Here is a 12763-nt window from a genome sequence, read left to right on the forward strand (position 1 = left end):
AGAAGTTACTGTGAGTATAATAAATCACATGACTCCACCCAGCCCAGATCTGAGCTCTCCTGAGCTCCAGATTCATACATCCAGCTGCCTGTTTGAGCTCCTGATCTTTTCCTTTAAAACTGTTCTTTCCTGTCTCAATTGATAGCAACACTACTTGCTTAGCCAAAAACCCTTGGACAAAAGAGTTGTTCTTGTCTCCTCTTTCTCATCCTCCATACTCGGTCTGCCTTGGCTCTACCTTCAGAATATATCCATAATCGAGCCACTTCTCACCATGGCCTTTCTGGTTCTAGCCATCATCATTCTCTCACCTGGATTATTAAAACAGGCACCTAACTAACTGGCCTCCTTGATTTTGCTCTTGGCCTCCTGTAGTCTGTTCCCAGTCCTCTATTCACAACTTCGTAGGAGGTCCCTGTCTCAGAATAAAAGCCAAGGTCTCCACGGTAGACTTTTTCCTTTGTTACCTGTCTGGCTTCTTTTGCTTTCTTCCCTGTTCACTCTGTTCCAGCTACACTGGCCTATTGGCTGTCCTTGAACTTACTGGACATGTTCTTGCCTCATGGCCTTTGTCTTGGCTATTCCCTCTGCCTTAAACATTCTTCTAACTTCAGGTAGCCCCGTGGCTAATGTCCTTCCTTCCTTCAAGTCTTTGTTCAAACGGCTTCTCCGTAAATCCTACTCTGACCACCCTATTTAATCTGCAGCCTCATTACTCATGATCCTTTTAGTACTGCACCACTTCCCGTGCACTAATCACCTCTACCATACCATATACTTGACTCATTCGTGATGTTTTTGTAATGTCTCTGTCCCTCCACTAGAATGTAAACGACATTAGGGGAGACATCATTCTGTCTTTTGTTCACTAATATATCCCCAATGCCAAGACTGATGCCTGGCATATGATAGGTGCACAGTAAATACGTGAAGAATGTGGGTGGCCAGATGGCTCATTTGGTTAGAGCGTGAGCTCTCAACAAGGTTGCCAGTTAATTCCCACATGGGATGGTGGGCTGTGCCCCCTGCAACTAAAGATTGAAAATGGCGACTGGACTTGGAGCTCATGGGCCCTGGAGAAACACACTGTCACCCAATATTCCCCAATAAAATTTATTTAAAAAAATACATATATATATACATATATATGTGTGTGTGTATATATGTATGTATAGGTGTGTGTCTGTGTGTGTGTATGTATGTGTGTGTGTGTGTGTGTGTGTGTGTGTGTGTATGTATATATATATGAAGAACATTTGTAAAGCACCTAGCTAATGGCTTGGCACATCATTGCTTAACAGGTAGTGGTGATGGTGATACTGATGGTGGTAATGAATTTGATACTAGTGTTAGTATCAGTGTTCGTATCGATATTTTGATAAGCATGTTAATGTGAAAAAACTCCATCAGGCATCTTTCCAAAAGTTATGCAGTCCTTTATAAGCCTTTTTTTTTTTAAGACAGGTTTTTTTATTTGGTTTTCTTATACTTTGTTGACATACTGTCATTGTATTATTTACTACCTTAATAATGGAATCTGGCAGCTTTTAGTTCTGTGTTGCTAATGAAAGTCCTTTTGTGTTTTTAAATAAACTTTCAAGCAGTAGGGAGACACTTTATTAGAATTTTGAATTGATACTGGAAAATGAGTTAATTTGCTCTGCCTTCCCCTTCCTATTATTAATAGATGTGTGGTGGTCCTGGGATGTCTGACTCAAGAGCGGGAGGTGATGCAACTGATTCAAGCCAAACAGCCCTTGATAATAAAGCTTCATTGCTCCATTCCATGCCTGCTCACTCCTCTCCACGCTCTCGAGACTATAATCCGTATAACTATTCGGACAGCATGAGTCCCTTCAATAAGTCTGCTCTCAAGGAAGCCATGTTTGATGATGATGCCGACCAGTTTCCTGATGGTACGTTCTGTGTCGTACTGCTACTACCTGTGTTTTGGACGACTAGTAATCTGAAAAAGGAAATATATATGCTCTTTTATTGTAACCTAAAAAGTAAGGCTCTTTGGACTGGTAATGTCTTGTCCTGTTTTCTAGGAGCTCCTGTCTAGTGGTTTGGTAGCTACCTTCTCAAGAATGAAAAACAGAGTAGTCATCCTAAGGTCATCCTCAAGATGAAGGAAACCTTAATAATTTACCAGAAATAACTGAAACCACTGTAGCTTATAAAATTTTCTCTAGACACCATTCAGTCATTAATTTTTATACCAGAATGACAAACCCTTTGAAGGAATACCCATTGTTTACAATAGTTTTTTAAGAGTGAAGTCATAAACAAACTCTTTAATAACATATACTTAAGGACCAAATACGGGAAAAGCTACCATTAGGATTTGAAGTCGGCTTAGGTCTAAGCTCTGACTCTCACACTGGGCTTAAAACTAAACTCTAACATAACTAAGCTCCATAGCCTGGTAAATTGGTTGACCTTTCTGAGTCTCACTTGTCACCTCTTAAAGAGAGGTTGGAAATGTTGCACTCCCTGCTCTTCTGATCACAGTATGCAGAAAGGTTCAGAAAAGATGTGTAAAAACTGGTTAGAAAAGACAAAACACTGCAAGTGTTGTAGTTATTTTTAGTAACTCTACAAATTACATAATCCATTAATTCTTTTTTTAATTAAAGATTTAAGTAATGTATGGTAATATATCACTACATAGAGATAAATTTGAAAGTCTCCCCCTCAGCACTGTCTTATGAGTCTACACTTAGGTATTTCTGGTTTTCCTTTATTCCCCCAATGTTGCTGTCAGTGAACAGAGTTCTGCATAAACTTTTATGCACATATACACGTAATTCACTCTAAAAGAGTTCTAGAATTACTGATTTAAGAGATACGTAAGTTTAAGTCTTGAGAATCACTACCCAATTGCCAGCTTAAAACATTTGGCCAGTTTTTAGTAGTGCTGATTTCCTCACCAGCACAGAATGTTTAAACCTTTTTAATTTTTGTTACTGTGATGGATATAAAATAGATCATCCTAATGATTAGAAAGATTTCCTTAATTTAGGGAAGTTGAGAAATCAGATATCAGAAATTTTTTTTTTTTTTTAATAATTTTGATGAGTGGAAAAAATTCTTTATTTGTATTTCTTTGACTACTTTAATGAGGTTGATGAATCATATTTTTACCAACGTGTCATGTTAACAGACTTACTGTGTCACAGTATCACAAATGCAAAATTTTGAGAACTTACCAAACTAAGTTTAAATTATATAAGAAACTGTTATTGGTATCACTAAAAAAGGAGTACCTAGGTATAGTGAGCCTCCTGACATGACACCATACAAATGCATACTGAAGTATGTAAGACTGAAATGATGTATATGGGATTTGCTAGAAATATTTCAGAAAATGGGGAGGGGCACAAAGATAAACTAAGAATGATAAAATCTTGATAATTGTTAAATCTGGGTGGTAGGAGTAAGGGTTTTTACCATTCTCTCTTATGAATTTTTATTATAAAAAGTTACAAACTAACATTGGTGTTTTGGGGATGACAAATGGAAAATAAAATTACTCGTTATTATTATTTTTTTTACAACCAGCATTGTCTGTGTTTCTTGTTATAAAGTTGTCATCCCATTCTTGTGAGAATTGACCTATAAAGTTACAGAATTAATATCAAGTCCTTTTGACAGATCTTTCCCTAGACCATTCTGACCTGGTTGCAGAGTTGTTGAAGGAGTTGTCCAACCATAATGAACGTGTAGAAGAAAGAAAAATTGCTCTCTATGAACTCATGAAACTGACACAGGAAGAATCTTTCAGTGTTTGGGATGAACATTTCAAAACAATATTACTTTTACTGCTTGAAACCCTTGGAGATAAAGAGGTAAATGACAAAATATATAAACAACACCCTGTTTTTCCTGTCTTATATTGCCTGTCATTGCCAATTAATCAAGCACTACACAGACTTGGAAATTGGGAAAATATGTAAGTCTCTTCTGCTGCTTCTTTCTGCATGGGATTGTTACTATAAAGAACTTTTTTTTGTAAACCAAGTAGCTCAGCGATTTTAAACAGTTGACAATGGGAAAAATGAGAGGTTGCTAAGAGAACTTTCATAGGAGAGTACAGGATACTTGTTTTTCATATTAAAATTAGAAGTAAAACTTCCTTTTTAATAGAATGTAGTTGGTTCTCAATGTCTTACAAATTTAAATATGATGTTTTCAACTAGAGATGTGAAAACTTCGTTATGTAATATACCACACACTTTATGCAGTTGTCAGTGATTCCCCTACCCCTCGCCCCAATATGAAGACCTTTAAGTTACAGACATAGGAAATGCAAAGGATTGTCTACAACCCAAAGTATTAAAAACTTGAAATGTTCTTTCTTAGCCTACAATCAGGGCTTTGGCATTAAAGGTTTTAAGAGAAATCCTAAGGCATCAACCAGCAAGATTTAAAAACTATGCAGAACTGACTGTTATGAAAACATTGGAAGCACATAAAGATCCTCATAAAGAGGTAAGTTACCTGACAGTTAAATTATTATTTTGTTCTTAGTACTTCTGATATTACAGTAGTCTTCCCTTCTCCTCCGGAGATAAGTTCCAAGAGCCCCAATGGATGCCTGACACTGGATAGTACCAAGCCCTATATATACACATATACCTACGATAAAGTTTAATTCATGACCTAGGCACAGTAAGAGATTAACAGCAATAACTAATAATAAAATAGAATAATTGTAACAATGTACTGTAATAAAAGTTATATGAATGTGATCGTTCTCTCTCTCTCTCAAAATATCTTATTGTACTATACTCACCTTTTCACTAAAAGGAAGCACTTTACAGCTTCTCTTTGGCACGTCCGAATTGCCAGCATCGCTACTCTTGCACTTTGGAGCCATTGTTAAGTAAAATAAGGGTGACTTGAACACAAGCCCTGTGATATGACCGTCAGTGTTATAACTGAGATGGCTACTAAGTGACTAACAGGCAGTAGCTTAAATAGTCTGGCTATGCTAGACAATGGGATGATTCATGTCCTGGGTGGAACGGAGTGGGATAGCGCAAGATTTCATCATGCTGCTCAGAACAGCGTGTAATTTAAAACGTATGAATTGTTTCTTTCTGGAATTTTCCGTGTAGTATTTTTAGACTGCAGTCGACCGCAGGTAACTGAAACCACACATAAAGGTGGCCTACTATATTGGCATGAAACAAATGTTGCTTGAAAAATACCCTGATTAATCATTTTCCTTAATAAGGAAATACCTTGATTTTCAAGGTAATATCTGATTGAGATGCAAGCATATATTCTTTTCTTTTAAGTGAATTGCGGTGATATGACCTTTCACCTAAAATAGGCCAGCTCTAAGAAATAATTTATCTGATTTCATTTTCTCTTTTGTTTCATTTTTAGTTTTTACTTAGAGTTTACCTGTCTTATTTTCACTTTACATTTACCACTAAGAATTTGTTTTTTTTAAAATAACTGATGAAGGTAATCAATATTTTAAAGTGGTAAATTGCCTATACGAGCTGGATATCTGTTAAAAGTTTATTCACTAAAATAATGAGGACAGCTTTCCTGAAAGAGTCCTATAAACCTGCCTCATTACTTTGTAGTCATGATATCCCCACCACTACCAGTGACATTGATAAGATAATCTTGAGGATTTTTATTAAAATCTCAGAAATAATTAGAAAAGGAGATTTCAAATATGGACTGTATTTCTAAGAGAAAGCACCAGAGTAGTAGCATAAGGTGTCTCAGGTAGAACCAAGACATAAAACAGCTAAAACTATAAAAATCTGATAAGAAAACATAGGTGTAAATCTTTGTTACCTTGGATTAGGCAGTAGTTTCTTAGATAGACTACCAGAAGTATAAGTAACCAACTGCAACAAAAAAAGGTAAATTGGAATTCATCAAAGTTAAAAGCTTCTATGCTTCAAGGACACTATTAAAAAAGTAGAAAGAGAACCTACAGCATTAAAAGAAACTTTTTGCAAATTATGTCTGATAGGAGAAATATAACCATAACATATGAAGAACTTTCACAACTCAACAACAAAAAGACAACCCAATTAAGAAATGGGCAAAAGAACTGAATAGACATTTCTGAAAAGAAGATAATACAAATGGCCAGTAAACACACGAAAAGATGCTCATCATTAGTCATTAGGAAAATGCAACTAATACCACAGATACCAGTTCATACACCACACAAGGAAGAAAGACAGTAAGAAGTGTTGGTGAGGATATGAAGAAATTAAAACCCCGTGGGTATTTCTTTTCAAAAGATATGACTGTGAACCTTATAGGAGAGAGAGTCATAACTTCTAAATCTATCTGGATTTTTATTCAGTGTTTTGTTTTGTTTTTTTAGCTGGTGTTTAGTAATGGTACATCTGTATCATCTCACTGAAGGTCTAAAATACTATCTAATATTTATAGTTTAGTTACCCCACCTTCTGACCCAAATAACATCCCTGTTTCTGCAAAAGATAAAGTTGACATTCTTTACATGTTATAGCTGAAATTAGCCCTGGGTCTTATGACTTCCAGTGTATTTTCCACAGTACCTTTCCAAGCACCTCTCACATATTGTGAGCATAAGGGCGACACTACCAAAGTAGAATCAAAAGCAGCAATTTTTACATGTTTTCAGGACCATCGTTAGAGATTACAGAGTCTAATCAGAAGATAACCATTTCTTCTTTTTATTGCAAAACCAGTGTCAACCCTCCCCAAGCCCGATACAAAAAGAAAGAAAGTCATTATGGACAGAAGAGGGAATAGCATGCTAACTTGATAACATATTAATGAAATGTTTTATTTTGTAATGATGTGATAGAAAGGGCACAAGCAGTGGTGAGATGAGGACACTGATACACGCAGGGTCTCAGTGTGGTACGCAGAGGATTCCACATTGTGGTCTGGGTATCTTGGGCCTCCACTTCCTAGCACAACTGGATCACAGCATGCTTTAAAAATTGCTTTAGCCAACATTAAAAGAACATGGAAGAAGGAAGAATGGTGTAATAAAGCCCCATGAATGCATCTTCCAGCTTCAACAGTAACTGACATTTTGCCAACCGTGTTTTATCTATACTCTTTATGTTTGTTTACTATAGTTTTTTGAAGCAAATCCCAGATATTATGTCCTATTACCTATTTCATTAAATTTGTACTTCCAGGACACAGTATAATAACATTATAAAAAATGACTTCCAACGTAATTTCCTCTTTGTTTTAGGTGGTAAGATCAGCTGAGGAAGCTGCCTCAGTGTTAGCCACTTCGATCAGTCCAGAGCAGTGCATCAAAGTGCTGTGTCCTATCATCCAAACCGCAGATTACCCAATTAACCTGGCTGCAATCAAAATGCAAACGAAAGTAATAGAGAGAGTGTCCAAGGAAACACTTAACCTGCTTTTGCCAGAGATTATGCCAGGCCTAATACAGGTAAGCAACAAAGCTTGGCGGAATAAGCTACAGTAGATTTGGGATTCAGTTATTTTAGCCAACACTAATGGCGTGACCACTCCTGCCTGCTGTCTTGGATGATCAGAGCAAAGACTTGCCAGAACTAGCGCTGTTTGTGTGTGGTAAAATATACATAATGTAAAATTTACCATAAGCCATTGTTAAGTGTACGATTTGGTGGTATTAAATACATTCATAATGTTATACAACCATCACCACTATCTATTTCTGGATTATAGGAGTACCTTCACTGCCAGGCCAAGGAGTTGAGGTTTTATTTAATAGTGAGGAGCTATTGAGTTCCCTAAAACTGAATGCTTTAGGGAGGTTAATCTGGAGACTTTTTGCAGGGTGGATTGGCAAAGGGGCAGCCTCAGAGTCAGAGAATTGCAGCTTTCCAGGCTAAATAAGAAAGAACCTGATAAGGAAGGCTAACAGTGGAGTGGAGGTGCCGAAGGGGAGATGGAAGGAGAGAAGGGCATGTCTCTGCCTGCAAAAGGTGGAAAAGTTCATCGGTCAGTAATGCTTTCTCTCCTCGGGACCTTTGAGATCTCATCTTTGAGTTGCATCTTCTGTCTCTGTTGGAATGGTACTTTTCTCAGACCCCCCAGCAGTGCTAACAAGGACTTTTCTCCCTAGGGTTATGATAACTCAGAGAGCAGCGTCCGGAAAGCTTGTGTCTTCTGCCTGGTGGCTGTTCATGCGGTGATTGGTGATGAACTGAAACCACATCTCAGTCAGCTCACTGGCAGTAAAGTAAGTAGTGCTGCTTTGTTCAAAGGATGGTGGCCGTGGTGCTTCCATCACACTTTGCGTGTGGTATAGGGTAAATTTGTAGTCAGCTTTTAATAAGTCAGGCTTTGAGCTTCCAACTGACTCCTCCTACCACTTGCATTTTAGCTATTTTGACTTTAACATCTGTCACTCAGGGGAAGTCACTTTGGTAGGTTGGTTGGTAGATTACTGTGAAAGAAATGCCTGCAGCTTCTGGTTATTCTCAAGAGCCAATTTACCCCTTTGCCACTCCCACAACCAAATCCTTACTCCCCAAGGACAGTTTAATAAAAAATAAATAGGATTATTCATAGATTGTTTCATATCTCCCAAAATATGGAACACTTGAACATATTTTAAATTTTCCCATATAAACTATGATAAAATATTTGTTCTCTTTTTATTCTTATTATGATCCAGATAAATGTACAGCTTTGGTTTGGTATATTAAAATAAATTTTCCATGTAGTTCTTGAGACTTAAAAAATAAAGTAAGTCTGTCTTTCCTCTTTCTTTGATACTATCAAAATCTTGAAATCTGTTCTAAGGGGTGAGGATAAACTGATTATTGAATTGTGGCTTATGAACTAGTTAACAGGAGACACACCTTCATTTAAAGAGTTTCCCAAAATCCTAATAGGTATCATTACTCTGATCATATTTATTTTTAAAATAGCAAAACGGCAGAGCAAATACATACAAAGGAAAATGAGCTCAGAAATACACCTTACATTAAATACCTATATAAGTTACAGATAGATTAAAGCTGTGGTTCTTAACCCTTTCTAGGTTTATAGACCACTTTGAGATTTAGGTGAAATCTCATCCCAAGAAAAATAAATACATGCAGAAAATTTTATACCGTTTAGTGAGCCCCATGGATACTGGGTTAAAAACTCTTGAAGTAAAGTTAATGTTAAAAAAGCAAGCTTTCAACAACAAAGTGATTTTCAAAGAAAAAAGTGTCCTAAATTTTGTGATCAATTTAAGTTAGATCCTGATAATCCTGAGTTGTCTGTAGAAGAATTAAAATTCAGCACTTGATAAGAATACGAGGCAGCCAGTAATGTTGCATATGAAGATAGTAGCTAGGTGGGAAAAAAACAATATTTGGAAATGACATTAGATAAAAAAAGTAGAACACAGAATTGTATATACACTGATTACAAACTTTATAAAAATATGGTTTCATACAGTAAAGACTGCAAAATGATGCAGAGAAATCAGAAACATTTTTGTCAGGAGGGCAGTGGCATAGTTGTCTAAGATCTTAGGTCCTGGGACCCAAGTGCCTAATTTCCTGTCCTGGCCCACTTCTTACCTGTGACCTTAGGCAGTGCCTTACACATTCTGTATCTCGATGTCCTCATCTGTAAAATGTTGTAAAGATAAAAGGAGATTAATGTAAGGCACTTAGTATATTGTAGAGCATATATGCTCAAATGTTTGTCGTTATCGTCTTAATAGTGATTTCTTTTTCTAAATTTACTTGAAGTTTTTTATGTTATCACTACATGTTTTGAAAAGGCATGCTAGAATACTGTTATGAACAAACTGAAACTTAAAAATTGTTTTTAATTCTTAATTATCAATAATAACTTGGGCATTATAATAACCCCTCAGTCTAAAATCTTATCGTTTAAAGCTCACAAATATAGATCTGATTTTTTTAATGAGCATCGTACTAGAATTTAGAGCAGCTTGCTCCAATGTCTTATGTTTGGCTTGAATCTGCAGATGAAGCTACTGAATCTTTACATCAAACGTGCACAGACAGGTTCTGGAGGAGCTGATCCCACTACTGATGTTTCCGGACAGAGTTAGTGAAGCGGATTGAAGTGAACCAGGTCTCTAACAGGAAGGACAGACAGACCACCCTCATCAATCAAAGGAAATTTTCAAATACATCTTTTGGAACTTAACCATTGTTTCCCGGTTTAGTTTTTTGTTTTGTTTTGTATTTTCTGTAACAGAGGGCTATCCTCAGTCTGCATGTAACTTTGATGATAGTTATTCCAAATTCAAGAAGAAGCAGTATTAACAACAGTTGATCAATATAAAATAATTTTTAATCTAACTCATCATTTCACATGTTTGTACTTCGTCTTCCCATTAACCTTTGCCAGTGTTATGATTGTATAAATTTTTTTTAATGCTGGTTAAACAGGAATGCTTAAAGCTTTAAAAGTTTAACTGTCTAAAACATTTTTTTGCCTTTATTCAAATGCAGAATAATATTTTTATTGCTATTTTTTGAGTTTTGTTCCTTATCATGTCCTATGCTAGAAATATTGAAATGACGTGAAACAAAGCAGGACTAATTTGAACTACAGCTGGACTCTGTTGTGTGATGGTGATACATGTCATTAGTTGCAACTTCTTTGAGGCGATCTGTAGTTTAAACCTAAAACCTCAGAGAGAAATGTTACAGAATCAGCCAGTTTTGTAAAACTGATATTGTTTGTTGGTTACTGATCTTGCCATCTTTATTTAAAACCATGTCCCCTGTATGATCCCTTAAGAAAGCTGCACCAAATCATCTGCCTGTTTTTTTCCTGATACTTATTGAAATAGAAGGTTTCATTGCAGGGTTTTTTTTGGTTTGTTTATCTTTGTTGTGAATGATGCATTTTTATTTTTTTTTGTATTTATTAATATCAAATTCACTTATGAATAAACTTGATAATGGAAACAGACAAAAAAAAATCAAGTGCATGTGTGTCCTTGACGGTCTTCTGTTTCTCATTTAATAAACAAGCTAACTACAGAGACATGGGAGTTGACCAGCACCTTTTCTTTAAATGGTGGAACCTGGTTTCCTTTTACCATGAAATTGTCTTACTTGAAAACATTGATCCTGATGAGAGAGAAGATGGTGCCAAGGCTGTTATCCTGTATAATGGGCTCAAATTCTCTACCTCTTCAGGGCTAACACTTCTAACTGAGCTGCTGCCTATAGTGTCTTTGGAAAACTACTTAAATGGTGATTTTCTGTTACTTTTTGTAATCACCTTTTGCTACATCTACTCTTCATGTGCAGCCAAACTTATTACCGGTTTTGGTGAAAGACAAATTAGACAATTTGGAACCAGGATACTAATGATTTCTCATCTTGACTTTTTTTTTTATCTTAACATTAAGTGAATTTGACTGGAAAGGCAAATAGCCATTAGGGAAGCAATTTGCTGTTGTTACAGAGTTATCTGTACTTTCTTTGTTTAATTGAAAAAAATGTAGAAATGTATGTAAAGAATTTAAGACAAGAGTGCTGAATGGATGATTTGTCATAGGCTTTTACCTTTGTTTCTGTTCTAGCAGCAGGAAAAGTATATCTCCTCCCCTTTCCCTGTAACAATTTTGTTTTCTACTGTTAATTACATTGTGTATTTATAGTTCTATGCTTACTGTTGTGCATATACTGGCAATAAAACTGTACATAACATTACTTGAAAAAATTGAAAATGTGTATCAGTTTTTCTGTCTCACTGTATGACAAGTCACTTATCTCATAACTAGGTTTTTAAAACTCTTTAGAAGGTCCTGTATCGATGGTAGTCTCATGAATTTTATAAGTACATCTGAGGAGAAAAGATTTATCAGGAGTAGCAACCAATCAAATATATATAGCTATAAATGCATGTGTATATTATAGTTTATCTTTAAGACGAAAAGCCATTTTAAACATTGAACTCTTGCAATGTTTTATGTTCTATGACCTTTGGTATGTTTTATAATGATTTTTAATGTAAATACTGATTTCACTTTGACCTCTTCATTAAGGTCCTGCATTAACTACTGTTGACAACTAAATGAGTGACTTAAGTTGAATAATAACTCTACTTGAAAACTTAGGTCAGGCACCTGGCATTTGAAGGCAGGCATTGAGAAATGAATGAACTGAGTAACAGAAAAGTATGGTTTAATGTGACTAAGTGAAAGGTAATATATAAAAATGTGGGAATAAATCATGTTTAAAATTCTGTAATTTCGTTGATAATATTTGGAATGAACATATTCCCAAAACATACTTAGATGTTAGCTATTAAAGAACGGTGATAGAGAGATACTGGTTAAATTTTTTTTTCCTGCCTTTCTCCCCTAAACTGATTATCAGTGGTATTCATTTATTGCACTGCTCAGAACTACTTAAAAGTATATAATTCCAGATTATAAAACATGTTTGTCTCTTGTGGGTTTTCAAAATGTATACTTCTGATGTTTTCATGTAAGATACTGTTTAAACCTGAGGTTTCAAATTTGGAGTAAATTTGCTATATCTTTCATATTTTATTTTTATAAACTGTAAGTCAAAATTACTTTTCACCACGCTATGTCTTACAGTAAAAGACTGGAATCTTATTCTCAGGCCAGATCTATTGTAAATTCAGATGTTATTCTAACATTTACAGTAAATAGAAATGAGGATTAGTATATTACTCCATAATCCATGAGGGTTTTTTTACTTAATCTTTGACATCTTTGCTTCCTGTATTGTTCTAGTTCATTTCATTGCAATTACTATAG

General features: G+C 35.6%; 1 protein-coding gene across 50 annotated transcripts in view; it reads left to right on the plus strand.

Moving 5' to 3' along the window:
- The window catches only part of CLASP2 (cytoplasmic linker associated protein 2), a 141668-nt gene extending 129974 nt beyond the window's left edge, over positions 1 to 11694 (plus strand). For 49 of the 50 annotated variants that reach the window (XM_074312691.2, XM_088798285.1, XM_019727691.3 and 46 more), the window contains 6 exons: positions 1688 to 1916; positions 3658 to 3851; positions 4366 to 4494; positions 7238 to 7444; positions 8105 to 8221; positions 9977 to 11694. In XM_074312691.2, the coding sequence (XP_074168792.1) occupies positions 1688 to 1916; positions 3658 to 3851; positions 4366 to 4494; positions 7238 to 7444; positions 8105 to 8221; positions 9977 to 10063 (963 nt within the window). In that variant the 3' untranslated portion in view covers positions 10064 to 11694. The remainder of the gene's footprint in view (positions 1 to 1687; positions 1917 to 3657; positions 3852 to 4365; positions 4495 to 7237; positions 7445 to 8104; positions 8222 to 9976) is intronic. The other variant, XM_074312707.2, reaches the window with a different exon arrangement.
- The last annotated feature ends 1069 nt before the right edge of the window (positions 11695 to 12763 follow it).

Source organism: Rhinolophus sinicus, chromosome 5, assembly GCF_057876585.1.
Source record: "Rhinolophus sinicus isolate RSI-liver-muscle chromosome 5, RSI-T2T, whole genome shotgun sequence".
Lineage (NCBI taxonomy): Eukaryota > Metazoa > Chordata > Mammalia > Chiroptera > Rhinolophidae > Rhinolophus > Rhinolophus sinicus.